The 25,200-nt window shown below is 41.4% G+C and overlaps 1 protein-coding gene across 1 annotated transcript in view; it reads right to left on the bottom strand.

The window, feature by feature from the left end:
* atrnl1b (attractin-like 1b) overlaps window positions 1–25,200 on the bottom strand; it is a 70,235-nt gene that overhangs the window by 36,353 nt on the left and 8,682 nt on the right. The window contains exons 8-20 of the mRNA XM_085416449.1: window positions 24,646–24,907; window positions 23,972–24,155; window positions 23,690–23,844; window positions 23,445–23,529; window positions 22,759–22,973; window positions 22,482–22,600; window positions 21,622–21,754; window positions 20,449–20,636; window positions 19,109–19,322; window positions 18,823–19,014; window positions 11,045–11,278; window positions 9,324–9,461; window positions 7,276–7,369 (exon numbers count right to left, since the gene is read on the bottom strand). Coding sequence (XP_085272575.1) covers window positions 7,276–7,369; window positions 9,324–9,461; window positions 11,045–11,278; window positions 18,823–19,014; window positions 19,109–19,322; window positions 20,449–20,636; window positions 21,622–21,754; window positions 22,482–22,600; window positions 22,759–22,973; window positions 23,445–23,529; window positions 23,690–23,844; window positions 23,972–24,155; window positions 24,646–24,907 — 2,213 coding nt within the window. The remainder of the gene's footprint in view (window positions 1–7,275; window positions 7,370–9,323; window positions 9,462–11,044; window positions 11,279–18,822; window positions 19,015–19,108; window positions 19,323–20,448; window positions 20,637–21,621; window positions 21,755–22,481; window positions 22,601–22,758; window positions 22,974–23,444; window positions 23,530–23,689; window positions 23,845–23,971; window positions 24,156–24,645; window positions 24,908–25,200) is intronic.

The raw sequence follows: 25,200 nt of genomic DNA on the forward strand, positions 1-25,200 counted from the left end.
ATCTTAATTTAATCTACACTCAGCTTGAACCTTTGCCTGTCCCTGTGCCAGCTCAGTGATTAAAACAGACAAAAATGCAAAGACAGACACAACAACAGAGAAGAAATGTGCTTAAAACCCTTACAGTTTAATTCACATCTGTGCAGGCTAGCACAGGCATGGATATGTTCACACACTCTTGAGAGGTACACCACGTTACCCCCGAGCATGTGAAGGATCCTGAACACTGGATGCATCCAAATGAGCAATATGATAAATATTTCCCTCGCCAGTTTTATTTGACTCATCGCTATGATGCAGCTCAGACCTCTTCAATCGCTTTCAAAAGCACTTCTATTCTGCACCGATGCACCCTTCACTTCATTAGTGCAGCTATTATTTGGAGGTCCTAATGGCATCAGTAGATGCAGAGCATGCACGAGTGAAAATCTGCATGTGTGTACTTCTGTGCACAATGCTCAAAAGGCAGAGTACCCTTGCGAAGAGGTCTTTATTTAGGCTTACAGGGAGGGATGGTGCAAGCGAGCGGCTGACAGTGTTTGGGGACACAATGATTATATGTAATGAGAGCTTGAAAGTTACAAGATATTAAAAAAAGTAATTAGATTACACTTGTGTCATTACACCAACGTAGCTGTATATGAAACCTGGTTTGATTTTGACATTAGAGATGCAAACATGCATTATGTATTGGAAATGTCAGGGCTCCATAAAGATCTCTGCAGCAATCATCCTTGATATGATCTGGTAGGTTATATGTACTATGCATTATATATTAACTCATTCACTGCCAGCCATTTTCAAATCAGGTAACTCCCCACTGCCAGGGTTTTTGAGCATTTTTACTCATTTTTGAAGAGCCACAGAAAACTGTGTGTTATGATCATATAAACGCTGAACCTACCAAAATGAAGAACAGACTCTCTTCTTTCATCCAAAAAAAAAAAGCTTGTTTCTACCATTTTCCATTCTTTAGTAATCAGCTGTAGAAGAGAGGTGGGTTCCACCAAAAATGCCTGTTTTGACCAAAAAAAGGGAGAAAACGAGCTTTTTGTGAAAAATACATTTCAAGCAGAAAAGTGCCTTTGACACTAATATTTCTTGCTTTGTGACACCTCTAACATATAAAAGTTTTTCACTTCTATAAAACAGAAATAACACTGAGAAAGGTTATGTTTTATCAAAACAATTTATTTACAAATATATGAAAAAATAAAATTCACTGACAAGCTGCCCGAGGTTGTATTCTGGCCCCTCCCATTGAAAAACGTAATTGACGTCTATAGACGTCAATGGCAGTGAATGAGTTAAGTTGCATTATATTAAGGCATATTATGTTTTTAACTTTGCATAAGCGAGTGGCAGTCTTTTGGTTAGATAAACAAAGCACAAAGCCAACCCATTAAGTACCAAAAACTGCTTAGTGACCACTTAAAGTTGGCTCCAAAAGACATACAACCCTCAGAGAACAACTTAGGCCCATTTCAAAACTCCCTTTTATTGCAAAAGTGTTAAAAATAAAAGGTAACTGCACTTCAGTTCTATGGAAGAATTGAACTTTCTCTAAAAGTTTCAGTCTGGTTCCCATAGAGGTCCCTTGGCAGAGCCTGCTGTTCTCAAGTGATTTGTTGATGTTCAGGGATTCAGGAGAGTTCATTCGAAGTGATGTTGGATTTAAGCCCAGCCTTTGACAATACTGACCAACAAGTATTGATCAAGAGGTTGAAACAGCAGGTGAGCAAGTCTGGTCCAGCATTTGAACAGTTCACTTTAATGCTTATAGAAGCGTCTCCATTGCCACATCAACTTACAAATCATCACTCTGCCACTCTCACATGGTGTTCCACAGGGTTCTGTTCTTGGCCCCATTTTCATTCATTGTACAGTGGGATGCAAATATTTGGGCAACCTTGTTAATAGTCATTATTTTTCTGTATAAATCGTTGGTTGTTACAATAAAAAATGTCAGTCAAATATATTATATGGGAGACAGGTGTTTTTCTTGGAATGCTGTGTTCCTTTTCCTCCATGTATAACGCCCCTTGTTATGCTCAAATAACTCCATTTTAGTTTCATCAGTCCACAGCACCTTATTCCAGAATGAAGCTGGCTTGTCCAAATGTGCTTTAGGAAACCTCAAGCGACTCTGTTTGTGCTGTGGGCAGAGAAAAGGCTTCCTCTGCATCACTCTCACGTACAGCATCTCCTTGTGCAAAGTGCACCGAATGCTTGAACAATGCACAGTGACTCCATCTGCTGCAAGATGATGTTGTAGGTCTTTGGTGCTGGTCTGTGGGTTGACTCTGACTGTTCTCACCATTCGTTGCTTCTGTCTATCTGAGATTTTTCTTGGTCTGCCACTTCGAGCCTTAACTTGAACTGAGCCTGTGGTCTTCAATTTTCTCAATATGTCCCTAACTGTGGAAACAGACAGCTTAAATCTCTGAGACAACTTTCTGTATCCTTCCCCTAAACCATGACTGTGAACAATCTTTGTCTTCAGGTCATTTGAGAGTTGTTTTGAGACCCCCATGTTGCTATTCTTCAGAGAAAATTAAAAGAGGAGGGAAACTTACAATTGACCCCCTTAAATTATCTCATTATTGGATTCACCTGTGTATGTAGGTCAGGGGTCACTGAGCTTACCAAGCCAATTTGAGTTCCAATAATTAGTTCTAAAGGTTTTGGAATCAATAAAATGACAACAGTGCCCAAATTTATGCAGCTGCCTGATTTTGTTTAAACAATTATTGCACACTTTCTGTAAATCCAATAAACTTCATTTCACTTCTCAAATATCACTGTGTGTGTGTCTCCTATATGATATATTCTTTCTTTGGCTCTCGGAGGAGGCGGACGCACTTTTTCTCCTCTCCCTTATCTTCCCTGCTAGTTCTTATGTCCTTGTCTAGTCTCATGTCTTTTTTGTATTACTTTCCCTGGAACACTCTCTCACAGTCTGTGTCAATAACCTAAAAGAGAATTATGGATTTGATCAACTGGTCTCTGAATGCTATTGACACCCTTTGATGAGAAGTCTGGGCTCGGGAGAACCCGAGTGCCCTGGAGGGACTTTCCCTGCCGGATACACGATGGACGGGTGGCAGAGGATCGTGTGCCTGCGTGGGACTGTCGATCGAGGACGCTGAAGATATCTACCTATTCGGAACCATGATAACAGGGTTCTTGCTGATCGGAGCTGGCTTGGCCCTGGTTTATTGGAGAATTAAGAGAGCGGAACCGGTTGTTCAAACCCCCACAAGGCTGCCCGCTGGGATTGGAACGATAGGTGCGACTTCTCAGAAAGGGCTCACTGAAGGCAGCATGGTTAAGAGCTTGGAGGCGCTTACGATTGCAATGAATGCTCAGAATAACACCTTTGAGCGTATGTATGTTGGATTAGATCAGGAAAGAATCAACTCAGAACAACATCTCTGGGCGGAAGCTGGATTACATCTCGGATCAGTTGGCTGCGGTCGTGAGGTCTCAGAATCTGCTATGTGAGCAAAAGAGTGACAAGACCACAGAATCGACGGTTAAGAACATCACGGAGAAACTCGCGGCTATCCAACGGGAGATTGAGAGACCTGTGTCGGAGTGTTAAAAACAGCTTGAAATTCTCATGAGTTGTTTGCAAAAGAAAAATCACCATCATAATCCGGCTACCCCTTCGGCGCCAGCTGTGGGCTCAAGGCTGGAGCCGAACAAAAACTCCCTGATAACGACTGTGTTGAGTCTGTTCCTTCCCATTCCATGCAAGGCCACCTGGGTTGGCTGGAAGACTGTTTACTTAGCCTGGCAGGGCGAAGGACACTGTCTCAGCTGAACTATGGACACGCACACACATACATATACTGATACTGATAAGCACTCACTGACGCATCACCCTCCCTATCCAACGCCACCTCCAACGCTTACCTCCCCTCCGATGTGGACATCGGGTCAGCTAGAGGCGCAGATCAGATGTACACACTGGAACACTTTCCCATGTTGCTGTCTGTGTTTATTGTGCTATGGTGTGTTGATACCTGTGCATTCCTGTATTATCCTTTTGTGTTGCACATTTCAATGTTTTTTTCCTCACTACCTGGCCTGACCTGTCTCCCCAATGTGATGTTTGTATTGTATGTACGGTCGGCAAGGTCTGTCATCTCGGTTGTGGGCAAAAGACCTGCAACTGACAAATAAAGGCTATCTCATCTCATTTCATTTAACTGACATTTTTTATTGTAACAACCAACGATTTATACAGGGAAATAATGACTATTAACAAGGTTGCCCAAACTTTTGCACCCCACTGTATTTACTTCCTTTATATCGGCATTTAAGATCATTTACCAACAATTTTTTAAAACCCTGGCATGTTGATGATATTCAGCTTTATATCACTTTTAAACCTCAGTGTTTTTCTAAAGTTTTAATTGTCGCCCCTGCTACCCTGTTATTTAAAATCTGGGTTCACTCTTCTGTTATGTTAACCAATCTATTAAAAAAAACCTGGGAGTTGTTTTGCGTGGGGAGTTGTCAGTGGTTCTGCATGTTTGTAAGCATCTCTTTAGCTCTTGTTTTCATCAGTTAAGAAAGAGTACATTTCCTCCTGTTATATCTAAGTCAGAGATTTAGATTTTTGTTTTATTTTATTTTTTTAAACTATTGCAATTCACCTCTTCACCTGCCTCAAACAATCCCTCCATGCATCATCTACAGCTTGTGCAGAATGCTGCTGAAAAGCTTATCTGGTTATACAAAATTCTCATGTTACACCTCTGCTGATCTAAGACTAAAAACTAAAAGTGACAGATCCTTTGTAATCATGGCAGCCCATTCTTTGCCCCCCAGTTTATGATCTGTGAGCCCAGCAGATTCATTCAAAACAGAGCCTGTCAATGACACAGACACGGCCATGAGTATGTCTGAATGTAGCCATCATGAGCATAACGGCAAAGTAACCTACAAAATAACAGAGTGCCCTCACTTTAGAAGTGTTGTTTTGGGAGTTTTTTAGTACTGTTGAAATTTCAAGGTGATAATCAGCAACAGCTACAAGGATCTTCTCGAAGCTGGCTTCAAAGCTTTGCCTGGCCTGTTCTGATACTCGAGTCTGATTCTGCAGTAAATGAGAAAATACGTTTCTTTTATTAACTGTTATCCACCTGCTATCTGAGTATAACACTACACTGTACTGCACTGCACAACATTAAATCTAGTAGCAAAAATCAATGTGACATTTTTTTCCAATTGTGCAAAGTGTTAGTTATTTGCTCTCAATGTTGACTGAAAGCACTGAGGGTTTGGAAAGGTCTCGCTCTCCTGTAGCCCTTCTTTCTTTCTTTCTTCTTTGATTTCTCTGCAGTCTTTCCCTCTTATTCCCATAACCTTTATGAATTCTTCTAGTCAATGTTTTTATTTTTCATGTATATTGTGATCATGCATTATTTTCCTTGTGTTTTCAAAGAGAATTATAAAAGCAGAAAAGCAGGAGGGGGATTATCTCATTTTGATCAAAACACAAAGGAGTGTTGGGTGACTTTGGAGAGAGAAAAAAAATCATTAGATTGTGGGTGAGTGTGTACGTAAGCACACATATGTTTGCCGCTGACCCATCCATAAGGCTTATTGCATTAGGGTTATCAGAAATATCAGTCTCCATTATGCTTACAACTGGGAAAGCAGACAGCTAAGAGATGGTCCTCCTACGCGAGTGGATTCGACTGTGTCAGCAGAAATCACCCTGGAGGTGGAGTTCCTGGCAAATAGTGCCAACTGCCTGTTTTTACACCACAGGGCCATTAGCATCAGCATCTAAGCCTCGACATGAGGAGAAATTGAGCCGTTCTTATTGGTCAGAAATCAATCCTCATAACTATATTATGAAAATCATGAGTCACTGCAGGAGATAAATCATGTAATAAAAAAATCCCATTAAATTTATTTTAAAAATGGCTGGTGAAAGTCAGGCTATATAATGACTTAAAATCAACCAAAGTAATTGTTTTAATGCCTTTTGGAATTATCCATGACGGCAATACGGGGGCCAAATTAAACAATTACACAAACACACTGATCCACTTCACCACAGAAATTGAATATTTTTAACATACTAATTATTTGTTTGTCAAGAAAGACCTCTTTTGGGTAACCAGCTACCCGTTACTCTACTTTACAACAATGTTGTTTTGCTAGGATTGGTTTAACTCAATCAGCAGTTCAATTTGTGTGTCTGTAAAGACAAATTACAATTTTTTTAAAGCATGAAGAAAGCACATAGTGCTTTCCTACAGCCGGGTACCTCACTTGTTTTCCTTAAAACAGCCTCAAGCACATCTTCAAGGCTCTATCCCAAGTGATTACTGACACGCTTATGTTGTTCAGAGAATCGCTCTGAACACATTACCGTGAGTCAGTGGAGTTTAGTCGGAACATTGTTGGTATTTCTGATCTGACCTTTCTGATACTGAAATAAAACTCAGCCAAAAGAGCAAGTACTACAATGAGGTCAGCCGCAGGTCATAAGTAATGGGACAACAGCTCCTAAAAACTGAGTGCACTGAAAAGAGGTGAGATTTCAACCCAGATCTTCATCGGGTAAACAGTCACCAGTAATCAGGCAGCAACTTTTTTCCATCACTTAAATGGTATTTTTCTATTGTGGATTTAATACGAATATATATAATCAGATACTTTACATTATTTTTTTTATCTTGTTATTCTGTTATCAACCTCAACCAGCCACAAACCGAAATCAGCTGATTTCCAGCATTTTCAGTCTTGACCCGTAAACAGCCAATCATCCTCACGTGTGTCCGATTACAGGCCGGTCCATTTCACGCACAACACGCACCCAGCACCGCAGGCACACAGCTGCACACTCGCAGTCACACGCTAACATGTCATTAGTGTGGAAGCTCCTTACTGAGAGTGAAGACACAAAGTTGTCCAAAGTAAACATAAAACGCTCATAACAATAAACTTAATGAGACACTTCAGTCACCTTCACCCAGATGAATACAGACATTTTAAAGAAGCTAACAAAGGCAAAGTGGATCAATCTAAAGCAACCCAAAGCTCAGAACCAGCTACAAGTCATCAGCCTCGGTATGAGCAAAGCACAAAAGTAGCTACAAGGAGAAAACAAAAAACAGCCCTGCTATCTAGTGCATTTATACACATAGTGGAAAATGATGGAAGCAGTCAGTGCATCTTCCATGGTTAAATTTCAGGAACAAAATTTGTATGAGTGAGTGTGAGAGAGCGAGAAGTGACCAATATACTCACAGCTGGCACTGGTCTCCTTTGATCCCCTTGGTGGTGCAGAAACACTTGCCGGTTAACACCTGACACACACTTGCATGACCATTACACTTGCAGGCTGTAACAGGCAAAACCAGATGGAAAAGAAGGTTGGGAAGACAGAGAGTAGCAAAGCCAAAAAAGAAAAGGAAAAAAGACAGGTACAAGAACAGAAATGATCAATATCAAACCTGAACAAAAAAGAAAAAAAACTTGATACAGTAAACACATGGCTGGTTTGGATTTGTACACTTATATGTGATCAGTTATACATTTGAAACCTGTGCAGGTAAGACTGCACAGAGGGGGAAATTGATATTGATCTGGGTAAGATGGTAAACAAATGTATTTCCCAAAAGACTGGCTGAACTTCAAAGACATGAAGGAGAACCACCACCTCCAAACAAAGGCTAAGATACCCGCTAGGCATGTGTATCTGTGTGTGTGTAAAGAATACAGAAAGTGCTGCAATAGATGTGTGACAGATGAGTGAATTGGCTTCTAAAGTGCTTCTACTGTGACAGCCTTTCAGGTTTGCTTTTGCAGGACAAAAAAAAGAAGGAAAAAAAAAACACTGACCAATTCTTTTCAGTTCAGTAATCATTAAAACACTGAAAAGGTGCATTACTGAAGGACCAGTGGATCCTCCTCCCTCCTTTCCAAGTAGTGCACCCTTTCCAGCATGGCATGAATATTTTAGGAGACTGGAAAGCTTTTAACTGAGTATACTGACACTTCCTCCAACACTTCTTGTTATTGACAGCTGGTGATACGGGGATTTAATTTGACTATGTGAAAGCCACATTAGATGTGGTTCTCCTCGCTGTGAATTTATTCACATGTTCCTATCACAAATTATGATTTTTTTTGTCCTCAGGCTCCAGGAGAATGAGGAGAATAGTGACAGGTATTCACTGGTGCAGTTTCACTTTCCAACTCACAGCTTTAGCCTGAGCAGCAACATATGGTATCTGAGACTGTAAAGCGCCCACAAAATTTGTGTCTCCCATGTCTGGCGAGTCACACAAAACCCCACATGTAACTTCTCAGGAATGCTATTCATGTCTCATAACCATTGAGTGCAGCTAAATCTCCTCTCAACAAGGAGCCTGTACTCCCAGCCTTCAGCCAGTCTGTGATCCATTCATTAAGAAACACAAGCCAAGACAGTTATCAGATACTAGTGTGATCATTGTGTATTTGATTTAATACCCATTCCTGTATTGCGTTCACATCGACTCTCCACAATAAATTTAGCAGACATTATGTGTTTTGGCTTAGAAAACAGGAATTCAGCATAATTTATGGGTTGCAGTCACTTAAGAAAAATTTATTTGCCATTGGGCAGGAGACTGGGATAATAAATCTCCCTCATGAGCTAATCAAAAACTCAATCAAAAGAGGTTTTCTATCAAGAAAGAGCACCACACCCAGAAAACTGGTAAAGCAGTTAGGCTACTGAGCTGCATGTGTTGAAGTTTGTATTAAGTTGAGCTTAAAGCATCAATTTTCCCCCTTCCTAGCTGTGTGTGTGTGTGTGTGTGTCAGGCTGTGTGCATGTTCACAGTGTAAATTTAAAGTATTTGGATCCCATGGGTGGAAAGTGCCTGTTTAGGAAACCAACATATTGCATGTCATTAATCAAACATGAGTGGGCAAATTATCACTATCAACACTCAATAGTGCCCTCTGTTGGTTATCAACTTGCATTACACCATATTCACCACATATTACATCAATTAGAATTCAAAAAGCAGGCCATATCCTTCTAAAAAGCTTAATTATCACTTACACAAAGCAGGTTGAGTCAAATTAAAACAACCTAGAGAAGGCACTCTGTGTTGTATCATTTAAACTTCATAATGCTGATCTCCTGCATTGCAATGAAATCTATAACGATGATGAGAACATGCTTGGGAGGGGGCGCTTGTTGGGGTTAAAGTACATCACTCGACTGCCTCAACAAAAACAAGTGGAGCCATTAAGTCGTATGCATGCAGAATAACCAATGTCTGTTGTGATGCGGCACTCACCCTGGCATTTGCCGCCATTGGTCGGGTCGCCATGGTAACCAGGCATGCAGGTCTCGCAGTTAGGACCGGTGGTGAGGTTACGGCATTGCTCACAAACGCTGCCGTTAACGCACGTGCTGTGGCCGTTACACTGGCATGCTGCAAAAAAAGACAGAAGAGTTCATTCTGCTGCTTTGTCACAGCAAGAAAAATGAAAAATTATAGGAAATTTATTAACTTGACAACCCAAGCAAATATTCTTGGATTCATAAGCTGCCTTTGTCATATGTGAGTTGTTATAGCATCCTAGAAATCCAAAAGCTTTTTGTTGTTTGACTTGTTATTTTATCCAGACCTGCCTTTTAAAATATTTGTAATATTTGTAATAGTTTAATCCTTTAATCAACCTGAAGATAATCTATTCAACAATTTGCAGATTAACCTTGTTGTTACTGATTTTTCAGACAAAGTGTGTGGACACAGTGAGCATGTAAGAAACTATGCATCAGTATGACCCCCGATATTTTAGGATGGATAACGTCCACTCCTTAAACTACCTGTATCTGACGGTAAATAGAAGTGCTCGCGCTATCGAGCAGTTGTTGAAGTAATTTGCTAAAAATTATTATGCTTGGAACACAAAGTAGCAGCCATGAAAGAAGCAATGCTACCTTAATGGCAACAGGCCTAGACTGCCAGGAGGCGTTTTCTGTTTAAAACAAGTGCTGTCTTACTAGAGGGGGGGGGGGGTCATCTGATTGTTGGGGGTTTTCTCTCTAATATTAAAGGGTCTTTACCCTAATATATAAAGCACACCAAGACGCTAATTGTTGTGATGTGATGCTATATAAGTGAAACTGAACTGACTTGCTAAATAGCATGTAACTGGAAAGATGAATAGTTTATGTGCATTTTTAGCCAAGCAGAACAGTTTCAAGGTGGGTATCCATTAGCGTCACCAGTGTAGTTTATGGCAAATGTAAAATACGGCCACAATCTCCCTTTCTGTCCCTGAGATGTGGTGTTCAATAATGCCCAAATCCTACTTGACATTTGTGTGAATCATATGAATTTTTGAGGTCACCCCAACCTTGACGACGGATCACTAAAATCGAATCAGTTCATCTTTGAGTCCAAATACAGGTCTGTTCTAAATTTGAAGAAAGTCCCTCAAGGCATTCACGAGAGCGTTTGGGAAGGATGGACAGACAATTCAAAACTCTAATGGGTCCACGATGGCAGCAACGGCGGCCGGAGGCACCATGCTATAAAAAGTGAACAACTGAGAAAAAGACACAATGATGGTGGAGTTCAAGCCTAGAGGCGTAAAACTCTAATTGGGCAAAATATTACAAGTCTTTTAATTCATTCTAGACTCACCAAAACTCACACAAATATCTGATTTCTTGAGGTTTTTTAAGTAATCCGCGAGCTGCTGAGCGCTGCTCACATTCTCAGTTTACAACTTACAGTGGCTACATTATCATCTTACATAACATAGCAGTATGGACAGGGGCTTCATGAAAGCATGAAACGTCACACCGGCATAAGGTTGCATGGAATCAGCAGGGACGGATTAGTTGCATAGGGAGGCTGTAACAGGAGTCCATGGTAGAGTTTTTTGTTTTTGTTTTTTTTTCCCCCTAAGCTTAAGTAGTGACCTCCAATAGGTAATAATGCCTCACTTGACATGACAGATGGTTTGTAATTTCAGTTAGCTTGACAGGAAGTTTAGCACTCACCGGGGCACTGAATGAAGGCCCACTCGTAGCCTTTGTCTTTGGGGCAGATGCCTGGCTCCAGGCTCATGTCGTGCGACGGGCCCTGCTGGCCCTGCTTCGCCAGTCTTTTCATGGGACCCCGGAACGAACCTTCCATGCACAGGCCCTTTCCTGTGCTGGTGGGATCTCCGCACCAGCCGCACTCAGGTTGCTCCAAGCACTGAGAACACGTCCGCAGGCCTGAACAGTTCTGGGCTGCAGGAGAGGAAAAATGCAGGTAATTGTATGTTTTAACCCACCACCACTGCCATCATTTTTCCATTCCATTTTACTAGAGTCATCACAACACAATGATAAAACGACAAAAACAAAACATCAGCCACAGCACCGAAGGCTTAATGCTGGAGCAGACTAAATTCTGAACAATGTTGCTTTTATATGCATATTGTTGAATTCTATCCTTTGTACTAGTCACCCTAATTTATTTCTGAGCATTTGTAGGCAATGGACAGGTTATCTAGTGAGGTGGCAGGACAACAGATCTAAACACAGATAAAAGGATACGAAACAACTTGCTGAGCGTTTAATACCTGACGCAGTCTGAGAAGTTTGTATAATGAGAGCAAATGCGTCAGATAACCAAGGCCCCTGAAAAGTTTGATTTGAGAAAAAGTCCCACAAAAGGATTAAGTGTGATGTGTGAAGTAGCTCCGCACAAAAAGCTTAGAAACCCAAGGGAGCGATGCCGTTTTTGTCAGTTGAGAGATGAACTTTCAGGCCTCTAAACTGTTTGAGCGCCACCACTCGCCTGCCAGACAGACACTTTAGCGGAGAAAATGCCACTACTATTTTAAGGAGACAAACATTGAGTGCTTTTACCTCAGTTTATGTCAAACAAATCTCTAGCTATTCCACTAATGGATGTGAAACCATGACAACACAAGAGCAATAAGCACAAAGTAAGGCCATTTAAGATTGTTTTGACGACAAGACGTAAGTGGCGAATTTCTCAGGAACACGTCCTTCTGAGAAAAGAAAGCAGCAGCTGGATGGGGACTTTTGTCTTGCCACACAACAAGAAGCATGTTGAAGCACAAAATCTGCCACGAAAACATGAATCACGTCTCTCACTTGGATTCTGACAGATAAATCAATATCCAAGAACTAAATCTGATGCCTAGATATGCTCTGTTAAGTGGATGTTGATTATGACTCTGTCTACACCCGAGAAACAAGATTCTCTTCATCCTGCATCACCAGTTTTCATCATCACAGCATATACAGCCTGACTAAGGTTTCCTCAAAAACCCTGAATTAACTGAGAAACATAAGGAGCTTGTGCCACGCCTCATTTCTTTATATTTTGCTGGATACATTGAAAATTGATGAAGTTTACTGAAACATTTGCAGTGTTGTGATGTATCTGGGATAAAAAGTGTCTTAATCTTGTCGTCTGTGATTTGATGGACCTGTAACGCTCGCCTGAGGACAGATATTCAAACAGTTTAGATGCGTCCCTTAGGATTCAGAGTACTTTCTGCAAGCAGTACGATGTGTATACGTCTCCAAGTGCTGGCAACTGTGTCTTGGTGATCTTTTTGTTCAGCTTTTATGACGTTCCGCAGTCCCTTTTTTTATCCGCTTCATAGATGTTACCTTACCATGTCAGCATGCTGCAAAGGAGGACACTTTTAATAGTGTGCCAGCAGAAAGACACCAGAAGGTTTTGAGACAGGTTTATGTTCCTCATAGTTTTCAGGAATTACAGTCTATCTTGAGCTTTTTTCTTTTAACTGTGTGTATTCTGTACATCCTCTCAATTACGTTCAATGGTATCTGGGCATTCTGATCCAGCCCTGTGTCCATCCCTGATCCCTGCGTGCATCCATCCATCCATTCAGTTAATTTAGGGTCGCAGGGGAACCTATCCCAGCTGCCATGGGACAAGAAGTGGAGTACACCCCAGACAGGTTCCCCAGTATGTCACAGAGTCAACATTCTGATTTTTCCTGAAGTCAGTTATTAGTTCTTTGGTGTTTGTGGTGTTAGAAGCCAGATTGTTTCAGTACACCAATCTGTCAGCCTCTGAACCTCCTCTCTGTGGCCAGACTCATCCCCACCAGTGAGCAGTCCTATTTCCACCGTCTCATCTACAAACCTAACAATGACATTTATGCAGTCTTATACATACAGACAGTACAGGAAAAGGCTAAAAACACAGCCTTGTCGGGCTCCTGTGCTGAGGAGAGGATTGAGGAGCAGTGGGGGCCCATCCTGACCAACTGTTGGTATTAAATGTTCCCTGTGGTTTCAGGCGGTCCATGTGGTGTAGAAGGTGATGGGAATGCCATCATCTGTTGATGCTGGTTCTGTCTGTGTACTGACATGGGCCCAGAGTAGGTGGAATAGTGACTTTGATGTATTTGAGGTCCAGGCTCTCCAGGCACCTCATGGTTATTGGTGTTAGAGCCACTGGCCTGTAGTCACTGAGCTGAACCTCTCACTCCAACTCCATTTCTCAGGATCAGATCAAATGTGCGTCTCTAACCTTGCTGCACAAGGAGATTAGAAGTGATCCAATCAGAAGTAAACTTGTCCCGCCTTTCTACGCAACTTAATTAGATCTTATCTGTCCAGAACACTTTCATCTTGTTTTTATTTGGTGACGAAAGTGTCAACACATTTTATCACAGGTTTGGTCCTGGTGCGTTAGGGTTAGGAGCAGGAAGCATGCTCACGACAGTCCTTGTGCCATTTTTATGACGCGATTCAACTGCTCTCAGGATGAGGCACTGCTGCTGGTCAAGACAGTGGTGATGTTTTGCTTTGAAAGAAATAAGTGAAAATGCAGCAAATGTCCAGAAAGCTTGGAGAACCATTAGTTAAGACCACTTAGAACCCAAATATGAAGAAAAGAGGGGTGGGCTCCAGACTTTTTGCACAGGCTTTTATTCAGTCACAAACTCCAGTTAAGTGTGACGTTCGAGGCCAAATTCAAGATGTTAAAATTTTTATAAGATCCATTTATCCACATTTCTCTTCAGAGTTGTGAGTATTTATGCTGGCTGGCTGTTTCGCAGCTTTCAAACTGTTCTTCTTTGATTTCACAGACTACTGATCATCGTGATAACCCTACTGCTTCAGTATCCGATCTGCTTTTGATCTGAAAGCAGTGTTAGGAAGGAAATTACACAGCTCTGTGTCAATCACAAGTATCCCTCCAATTGTGCAGACTTCAAATGCTGCTTTACAGCTTGTGCCACAGCCAAGTGCTTCTTAAACCAAATGGAGTAAAAACCAAGGCATCTTATAAAAGAATAAGATGAGCTATTTAGCTATTTAAATGTAAATAACATATTGTGTAAAGCTGCCAAATGAGTTATTAATTAACTCTAACCCAGATGAGAGGCAGGGTACAAAGTGGACAGCCCACTAGTGAGGATACTAGAATGTGGAATTCACAGAAAAACTACAGTGTGACTGCATCTGCACCAGCATGTACACTTTATCACATCTGCTAGAGGATCAAACCTTCAACCCTGTAATTACAGAGCAACCTTCCATTCTGACCCATGGCTGCCACTCTCACCAACATAGGCCACAGAAAGCAGCATCTGAAGAGTAGGAATATTTGACAATTCCACTTCTGCTTGAAAAAAAATGACAGAGCAGCTGCTAAACTACAGTACTTAACTAAAAGATTCAATTCATTGTGAAAGAATGGAAGCTGTTAGCTTGAGTGAGCGGAAAAGCCTGATCCAATATAAAAAAAAAGACTGAATTAAAGACCACAGAAAACTCTGTGAGCCTTGCCTGTTTAGAATTTTGCCTGAAATGAACTCACAGCTTGAAGGACTTTCTTCTGGTCTGTCATAATGAAGCGGACAGACCGCGAACTCATAGCACAGATGACCCCAGGTTTTGTTAGGTTGTTTGATCAGGGAAGATGAAGTGTGGACAAATGAGATCTTTAAATAATCAATTTAAAAGGACATACATTTAGAGTCCATCCCCTCAGCAAAGTAAGAAGCTGCTTAGGTCATACAGAGAGCAAAATCTCAAAGCAGCCCAGCAAGCAAAAGATACCACATACCTGGGATCCTTTCACCTGTACTTACAAACATTTCACTTGCCTACTCAAAATCTAAAAACCTACGACTAGCACATCCTGGGTTTTTTGGGGTTTTTTTTAGTTGATATTCCAAGTTTTGGACTACTAGGATGACTGAACAGGAACGGTGATGCATTTCAGCATTTATAAAATACGTTTGGTCTCAACCATAGCTGTCCTGCAGGTCGTCCAGAATTTTCATGGCAATCACAGAGCAGAGAATTACGAGGAGCTTGTGGATAAGATGCTGAAAATGAATCACCGAATGAGCGCATGAATGTCACTGAAGATGCTTTTTTTTCTTTTTTTATTATTAAAATTCTCATCTTGACTTTGTTTCCACCAAACCTGTGTGATGTCAGCAATGGGCACCAGGAAGGATTTCATCGAGATATGAAAGTGATAGAAAACCAATATCAGGGAAAATTTAATCCGACCATGACGGGCAACTACTGTTGGTACTTGCAAAGAGATACGGATGAGCCATTTGAGCACAAAAGCAAATGACTTGGGCATTTTTGAGAACAATGACCTCATTTTACTTTGAGCTAAATTGACACATCTCTGGTATTATATCTTCTAGGCTGTTTTTACAGTAAAATAATTAAATAAATAAATAGTTTGGTCAAAAATAGTCAAAATTAGAGACATTGTGGTGATATAAATTGATTAAGAAAAAATGAAAGTTACACTTTCATTTTCACATGCTGGACTGCTGTGTCTCCCAGCACAGATCCAAGAACACAGAAGATTCTAGGAGATGGGCAGTTGCTCTGAAGGAACTAGACAGGGCCATAGAAGGTCCATAACCCATGCACGGGGCTGGCATTGGTTCCTTTGTGCAAAGAGGAACAGGATGAGCACTTCTAGACAGTCTACTCTGGCACCCTCACACCCTTGTGTGAGGGTGGATTGAGGTCCTGATGTCCTCTAGTGGGCCATCTGCTCACTGCCTGGCACCATGTAGGCTGAATGGCATTTGCCGTAGAATACGAGAGTTGGCAGGTCCACCACTTCTACCCTGTGTTTTTCACAGCTGAGAGCAAGTTCACCCTAAGCACATGTGAAAGGTGTAAAAGGGTCTAGAGATAAAGTAGAAACATTTTGCTGCCTGTGACATTGTTCAGGGTGACTGGTCTGATGGTGGGTCAGTGACGTCTGGGTAGGCATATCCACGAAGGGACGCACAAACCTCTACAGGCTAAACAACAGCACCCGGACTACCATTAGGTATTGGGATGAAGTCATTGTCACTGTCAGACCCTACGATGGTGCAGTGGGTCCCGGGTTCCCCCTGGTGCACGATCCCCGACACTGTCAGGCATGCATCCAAGCATGTAAGGGGGCATACAAACTACGAGAACCATTTTAAATTGCTGCAACAAAATTTCAGCTAAATGGACGGCCCTGCCACATCACTGTTTTACTTTGACTTTTGCGGTATCTTTGAATTTAGCCCTGTGTAGGTCAACCATTTTCATTTAAAAGGAAAAGATGAGGCATCTTTTCATTGCTAACACATTATCCAGTACATATCAGTACAGACATCAATCATGATCATTTTTGCCCCTACTGAGATATGATGTGTTTTCAAAGTGTTCCTTTAATTCTTTGTCCATTATATTGATGTTCAAAAGAGTCAAAATGACAGTGATGTGTATGTCAAAAACCTGATGTGCAAACTCGACGTGCAAGTCAAATTGCACATTTGAAGTCAGTGTAAAAAACTAGGAAAAGAGCTGGTTTTTTTTAGACCAGGGTTTGTAGTTTTGCATGTATTTATGGAGCATACTCAGCCTAGAGCACATAGCCATGCACTCCAAATAAGCAAGGAAGAAGTAAAGCAGGTGAGAAAAGCCTTAAACAGTGATTGAAACCCTGGGAGTGAATATGGACGAGCAAAGTCAGACAGAGCAAAGCAAAAGAGGAGAAAATACAGAGACAATTTATAGGACAACCTTCTCTGTCCTTCATGCCAACAGGGACTAATTCCTCAAGACAAATATCCACAGCGAACAGAAACATCTCTGCATCACCCAACACTAGCACACTCAAATGAATTTGAGACAGCACTCCTGGGCTCCCTAAATTTATTACTCGCTAAACTGATCAGAGATGTTTTTACAATCCAACACAACTGTGGGCAAAAGGCATACATCACGTAGCACAACAGCAACGACCTCAGCGGTTACACTGACTTTCATGTGAAGGATCTTTCCAATCAACTTACTACTGTGCAGTTTCACCTTGGTACGTGTCTAGTACTTAGTATGATCACATTTCAATACAACCATCAGGAAAATAACAGCGGAATCATGTTTGTCAGTCATGTCATGATAGGATGAAAGTCCCTTTCTTTTTGCTGTGTTGTACAAAGAGAAAATGGATGATTAAAGGTATTCATATTTGTTATCATAAGAGGACCTGCAGCTGCAGGCTGTGTACAAAGAACTAACCTGTACAGAGCAAAACTTTAAGCCTTTTCATCTGCACATATTTTCAGTTTAGTTTTAAAAACTCAATATGCCAACTTGCATCCAATTAACACGTCTCGGAGAGCATTTTAAGCAAAAACTGTCTTTGTCAGACCTTGCCAGATCATTAAATTTGCATGACATTTCTACGACTAAATAGGAAATCACAAAGAGTAGTGACGCTGTTTAATAAAGAGGACTCTTTTTTTCTTAAATCACTTCTTGTTAATTGCTTTGTGACCCTTTGTGTTTATTTTGTGACAGCTCAGACAGTCACAAGAAGCACTACTGTAAATATCTTACAAATGACAGACATATACCCTCGATAGTACTGTGCAAATGTCTTGACTCACTTTTCAGTTCTTTATATTTTAATAGGAAAATGGGCAACAGGTGCAGTGATATATCGAAACATCTGTTAACAAACAATGGGAATGCCGTAAGTCAAAAACAGAGTTCCTGTAATATATAATGGGTTTGAAATGGAAGATTTCTTCTTTAACACAGCCTGAACTTTGGTTTCGATGGTATTGGATGGTGGATTAAAACCTAATAGTACAGCAAAATATAAATAAATAAATGTGGATTAACGGCACAAGCAGGAACTGCAGTTTTCCAGCTCAGCTGTATTGGCGTAGTACTTAAGGATAGTATATCACTCAGTGAAGTTGACTGAGTTTTTTTCAGATGTTCATTTATTCCATTCTAACGTTTAACATTTAATTATCAGAATGAAACGCTCATTTTTGCCATTTCAAATTTCAATGACTTTCAATGTAAAAACATCCACTTTTACAGTAGTGCATGTCTGGGCGTTTTAATTATGCACACTTCCTATTCACAGAGTTATTTGCAATCACTGTTCTTGATGTGAGACTGTCTTTAAACTACTTAAAACCAGCTAATGATAAAGAGCCCATCTACAGCTCGATCAACAGGGAAATCTAACAGTTGGCGTGTGATTATATGCAAAAGTAATTGGCCATTACAAACCAAAAACAGCTTCCAAATCCAATCACAGAAAACTAATACGATTTTCCCTCCGCCACAGACACCCGCCACTTTAAGCCTGTTTCCTCCTTTAACCTTTTTTCTCTCCGAGATGAATATTGACTGCTTACAGAAGCCATTCTGGGAAAGCTTATTGTCTGCCACCTTAATGCCGGACTGCAGACTTCAAAGAAGACTCATCTAGATTAAGTTCAGACACTCACCCACGCAATCTCCAGTCTGCCACTCCAGGCACTGGCCATAGGGAAAAGAGATGACGTATGCAGTGGAGTCGACGCAGCGCTGCACGCTGCCGCACCACATACACTCCATGGCCTGGCTGGTGCAGTTGGCACAGTTGGTGTGCAGCGAGCAAGGTTTCTTACAGGATGGACGGGTGCTCTGGTTGGGATTGCCTGGACAAAGAAACAACAAAACAAAAGACATGAAAAAACCTTTTCAAGCAGATGCAATATTTAGGAAGTGTACTTGTGTGTTCGGTCATCTCACCAGTAGCCTTTTCACAGATGAGCCCGTGGGCAGTAGCAGTGCATGGATTGGCCCTCAGTCCTGACACCTGTGGCTCCTCCAGGTAGGCACAAAAACCAGAGTCACTGGGTTCACCAGGCAGCCAACGCAGACTGCTGTTGGTGAAGGGAGACATATCCTCCCAACCCCAGTATGACACATTGATCTTCCTCAGACCCACCCAGGGAGACAGCCGCTGTGGAAAAACAGCAAAAGTCTAAACAAATAAAGCTATTCAAATGTAAGATAAAATTTCATAAAAGTGCCTCGTTTTTTTACTCCATCCTGCTATTAACAAAAAAAAGGGAAAAAAGCCTGCCTTCTGCATTTACACCTAGGAACCAAAGATGCTATTATAAGTCTGCTGAGAATAATTTCACAGATATGATTACTTATTTGCCTTCAGGATTCAACTTTTAATGTAATGGGAAAATGATGTGGAAAGGCATGTCAAGGTTCTGTTTGGAACAAACAGCCGCGTTTCAACCCAGCAGACTGACAGGAAATGACATTCTCATGAATACAGCAGGCATGACCAAACTAAAATCATCAGTAGATGCCACAATTTTCTGTCACTGCAAGGAGAATACGTAGCCGCGAGGGATGAGAAGAAGCCAGTATGCCCAAAACCGCATTTCCATTAAAGAAGCAGAAGCTCTAATTGTAATGTTGCTGTGAATATTTGGATTTCTCTCAGTGAACAAGTTTCTGCACCATATCATAGGGTTAAACAAAACAGAGCAGAGCAATAAATATATAAACTTAGAGCAACATCAGGAAAATTACTCAGATAAAAAGAAAAACTAAATGCAGACCAGACTACGCAGTCAAGGTCTTAGATACTGTAAGTGCACATGATTCTTCCATCAGACAGAATCACAGAGGCCCTTTTAGCCCTGCGTAAGGCAGGCAGAAGTGATGAGTGATTATCGCAGTCTGATTCATCAGCTGCGGTATCTCAGAAACAAAACTATGTGCAAACCACACAGTCTGAGACAAGATGTTGGAATAGTGGAAAACTATTTCCCCATAATTGGTTGAAAGGCAAGAAAGCTAGAAGAATGCCTGCAATCAGATAAAAATAGAGCTGCAGAAAACTGATCGGGGCTCAGAATCAATAAGTCAGAGTTAGAGAAAGGCTCCCCCAGCAGCTAAAATGCACTTTTATTTTCACTCAATTAAACACCAAGGTGTAAACTGCAATTCTAGCAAAAGAAAATATTTCAAAATGAATGTGAGATACTGTACTACATGTATATTGTCAAACAATAAAGCAAGGATAAAACACAATATCCCCTGCTTTATGACTGATTTAAGTGTACCTTGTCTTGTTGCTGGAGCTTCTTGAGCTCCTCGAGCACAAAGTCCACTTGTTTGGAGGTGGTCAGTGAGGCGATGTTGCCATTGAGGTTCTTGCAGTAATGCTGAGCGTTGTCGTAGCTCTCGCGGCTGGAGTTGATCCTCAAACAGGCATCACCCACCTGGTTCCAACCCTCACTGCACTGCTGAGCTGGACGATCAAAAGAGCATGTCAAGAAGTGAATGACCTCGGGCCAAGAAAACCTTGCTCTCCTTTAACTTTAACAGGAAAAACTACTTTGACATTATTTGTATTGTGTCGTAAGCTAAAAATGACATAATTAACTATGGAATAATATTAGTTAAGTACTGCTCAACGGGGAGAACCATAATCCAAGAAAAATGAAAACAGAGAACTTAGAAGGCATAACAAACCACAGGGGGCTAAAGAATTAGGGTTTAACACGTGTGTGTGTGTGTGTGTGTGTGGATGTCACTGATTTTGTTTGAGCGTAATTTGCACCCATTTGCTCTGTGTGCATTTTGTTTGTGCAATCAGCGGCTCCCTTTCAGGAATCAGAAATCCACACCCACAGAGATATTATTTTCAGCTCCCACTGCACTCCCCTTAGGCGACAGGGCTTGGTGAACTGAAAATTATGGATAAAGTGACAGCACTATCTCTTCAGATTCAGCCAGCGTCAACATCAACAACACGATGGGTGGGTGCGGGGGGGTAGATGGTGAGAGGTAAGCTAAATACACTGCCAGACCTCATAAACAACATTGGGATGACATCTTGAAAATACATCTCTGCAAATCCCTGATACTGGGTTTAACCGTACAAGCAGCGGCAGAAGAAGTAAACTTGGTAGGGAGTCATTAACATCTGCAAAAATTTAATTAATGAAATAGGCTTCCCTTCAGGTCTGAATGTCAGCGCTCGTAATTGACGCACTAAATACAACCACCAATGTGGCCGTTTCATGTTACAAGGGCTGTTGAGTATTCACACTGATCAGCATCTCTGCATTAGGTTTAAGTTTTAAAACATATCTGCATTTATCTTGCATCTCCCACAGTCTCCCACATGCTTGCCTGGAAATGACCAAAAATCCTCTGCCATGCATGTGTGAGAACCAAATCCGAAGCTTCCGTTTAATAAGGTGGCGTGTTTGTGTGCACGGAAAGCTTACCGGGCAAAGCGTGGCACTGCGAGTGATTCTGATCCCACTGACAGTTGAGATTCAATGAGCAGCTCTTGCAGTTGGCAAGCTTGCTGCACACCTGCTCGTTCCGCACAGGACACTCAGTGAAGTTCTTCACATTCTGCAGCGGCAGAGAAAAGAATCATGAGAGAAAGTGTCATTTTATGATAGAGCCCCATGGACCGCCGTGTTAAAATGTCTAAATTAACAGCATTAAATAGAATCTTTACAGTCTGGTATGAAAGACGCTTTTGTTCTCTATAAATAGTTCCCCACTTTATTATATACTTCTTTTATACAGATTTATATAGATAATAGGAAGGTGTCTTACTGGCGTTTGCTCTGTTGGTGCTTTTTCACCATTAATATTGAAATTTAAAAAATAAGACAGCTTGGTTTGTTGTTCACACAATCCAAGACGTCCATCCTTCAGTTTAAATCAGTTAAATGTATTTAGTTAATTAGTCAGGGCAGTGCCTGTGCACTGCACACACATTTTATGGATATAGTCTGCCAACTAAACCTGCTATGCTTACTTCTGGTTCAAAATATTTTAAATACTGCTACTAATGAATCCTCAAAAATGCAGATTTTAGAGACCAACGGGTGACGTCATGGTGGCCGTGTCCATCTTTTATATACAGTCCATGTGCAAAGGCTTTTTCTGCCTTAAGCAATGAGGTGATGTTTCCATGTAGTCCTGAATAGCACAAAATTATCATACCAATGTCCTCGACTCACAAAACCTGTATTAAAAAGCGCATGTGTCCTTGTGTGCACGTTTGGCAGCTTCAGGGAGCTGAACACAAGATCAGCAGTGCACTGCTGCCCCCTGTTGGAACACTTACAGAGGTACAGTTGCTGAAGGCTGAGATGCATTTCTTATCATCGCACCACTGGCACCCCTTGGTGTTTGCTGTACAGCTGGCACAGTCTGAGAACCTGTAGCACCACTCGTCCATTGTAACTACAAAGAGATGAGAGGGAGAGCAACAAGAGTGCATGAATCAGTCTGTAAATACGGGTAAAATACAATTTCTAGAAAGAAGGCAGTTTTAAAAACAACAAATAAAGTAGTGACGAGAAAGTGAAAAGAGGCTGGAGAAGTTCTGTGGTCTTTCTCACCAGCTTTAGGTGGACAAAATGGAGCAGGAGTCAGGCTGCTATTAGCCATTCTGACTTCCCAGGGGAGACAACGGCCTCTGCTCCAGATGCAACGGACCCCTGGCCCAGCCTTCACGCAACCCTCCTCTGCCAAGAAGGCTTGGCAGCTCGGAGGTCGGTAAACAAGCACATCATTGAGCAGTACACTGGAGAAGCCCCCAAACACGTACATGGACCTGAGCAAGACGAAAGAAAACAGTGTAGAAAAAGAAAAAGGAAAAAAAAAGGTGTAAACTACAGCCAACAAATTAAGATAAACTGGACTTTTGTTTTTTAATTATGGAGTATTTTTTCTATTTCGCCATGCTCAAATTGATAAACATAATTATCTAATCTTTCTCTTTTTTTAAGCAAGTCATTTTATTACATTGTTATTGCTGTGATATTGAACAGTTCTTTATTATTTACACTGTTTTTCAAATTTATGGTAAAAAATTAAGCTTTTAATGCTCACAAAGAGACCCAGTCATCCACTCTAAAGATAAATTAGTGCCGAGACCACAGTGGAATATATTAAATTAAACTACTGGGAAAAACTGGGCATTTTCTATGAAACAAAACATGATTACACCACAGGGACAGCTACCAAACCTGATTTCACAATCGATCTGGGTGATCTACACAGAAATTCTAATAGAAACACTCACCCATTACTAACCACAGCAGAGTGACCGAAGCGGTTGACATCCCTGTGCAGGTCTGGCTTGGGCAGAAGCGTCCACTCGTCACAGGCTGAGGAAAACAAGGTGTAGGTGACTATTTCGGATTCGCTGTGTGATTATCAGTTAACATAGCGGATGGATCTGATTGTACTTCTGATTTTATGTGAAACAGAGAGATACATTTAAAAATAAATAAATAAAGGACTATTTAACAATAACAGGATTCTTACCGATGTCGTAGGCGAGGAAGTCAGCAGAGAAGCATTTGGCCCCGTTGCTCAGGGATGTGTCGTTGTGCGTGTTGCCTCCAAAAATGAGCAGAGTGCCGCTGAGGAGCACAGCTGAGTGCAAGTACCGTGGAAAGCCGCTTTCTCTCAGAATGAACCTGGAGCATGTGCATGACAGGCGTGTCAAGGACAACTGTGCCAAGGAGATATGCAACTCCCACGGTGTCACATATAGTCTGGAATGCATAATGAAACAACAAGAGCAGCGCAACTGTGTCGATTTACCATGTCCGCGTGTTCACGTCGTATCGGTAGAGGTCATCGACAAGGCCGTATTTGTTGGCGGGCAGAGCTTTATAGCCGCCATGAACGTAGATGCTGCCACTACCGCTGTCATACGTGCTGCTGTGGCCGTAGCCTCCCTGGGGAATGGCACCTTTGGTCTCGGGCACCAACCACGTGTTGGACCCTAAAAAGAAAATATATGAAGAAATTTTTTATAGGGAAAAAATATATATACAATTAGATCTCTCCTAGTAGAATCGAAGCAGACAGCTGGGCTCTTGTATCTTGATGCTTCAAACACAGATTTTCAGGGATGGTTTACATGGCTGCTGTTTATACTTTTTTATTTATTGTTTACACTGAAAAAAAAAAAAAGAAATAAAACAGGACACTTAGACTCTGCTATCCAAAAATTCAGTCATGAAATATGGTGTTTTTGGATTCACAAAGTATTTGCTGGCAGGTTTTAAATTAAAAAAAAAAAAAAAAAAAGATCCCAGAGAAGTCTACAATTATGAGTGGATACCATCCACTGCAGTTTGGAAGCACAGCCATACTGGGTTTGCTTGCCAGGGCTTTTAAATTTATCTCAGTGCTAAGGGAAAGCTACAGAGAGCTGATAGATAAGCAGAAACAAAACGTGAAAGAGTCTGCACTTGAAAGCTGTGACTCACTCAGGTTGTACTCCTGAACTTTGCTGATATAGCTGTAGATGGGGGAGTAGCCAAAGATGACGAGCATGATAGTCTCGCCGCTGTCCAGTGGGACGCAGTGGGCCGAGTGTCCTTCCACGGCGTATATCTGAGCTTGGGCCGGTGGGCCGACCACAGGGTTTCTCCGCTGCCATGTCCGATTGGGTACATTGAAGACCCACAGCTCGTCCGTCACGTTTTCCCAGCCGGCTTCCAGTTTTCCACCAAACATGTAGATATCATCCTAAACACAGGACGGCATTTATTTAGTAAGCTAAAGAATGTACTCGTCTCTAAACGTGCCATAAATGTGCCTCTAGGACAAGCCTGCGTTTGCTTTAAACTCCATAATTTTAAGTTGTTCTCCTGCTGTTGTTTTAAAATAGTTCTGTGTTTGGAATATGTTACAACATTCAGTTACTCAAAGAAATAAGCAGTTCCTGCTTGAAAGCAACCTTTTCTTTTCTGAAACCACATTTGATTGCTTTTCTTCCCACTTCTCCCAAATATTCCTCCCTCCCAGTCACTGTTGTGGTT

The sequence above is a fragment of the Rhamphochromis longiceps genome, linkage group LG8 (assembly GCF_057381845.1).
Source record: "Rhamphochromis longiceps isolate RC_006_pf linkage group LG8, R_longiceps_female_GT1.1, whole genome shotgun sequence".
Classification (NCBI taxonomy): domain Eukaryota; kingdom Metazoa; phylum Chordata; class Actinopteri; order Cichliformes; family Cichlidae; genus Rhamphochromis; species Rhamphochromis longiceps.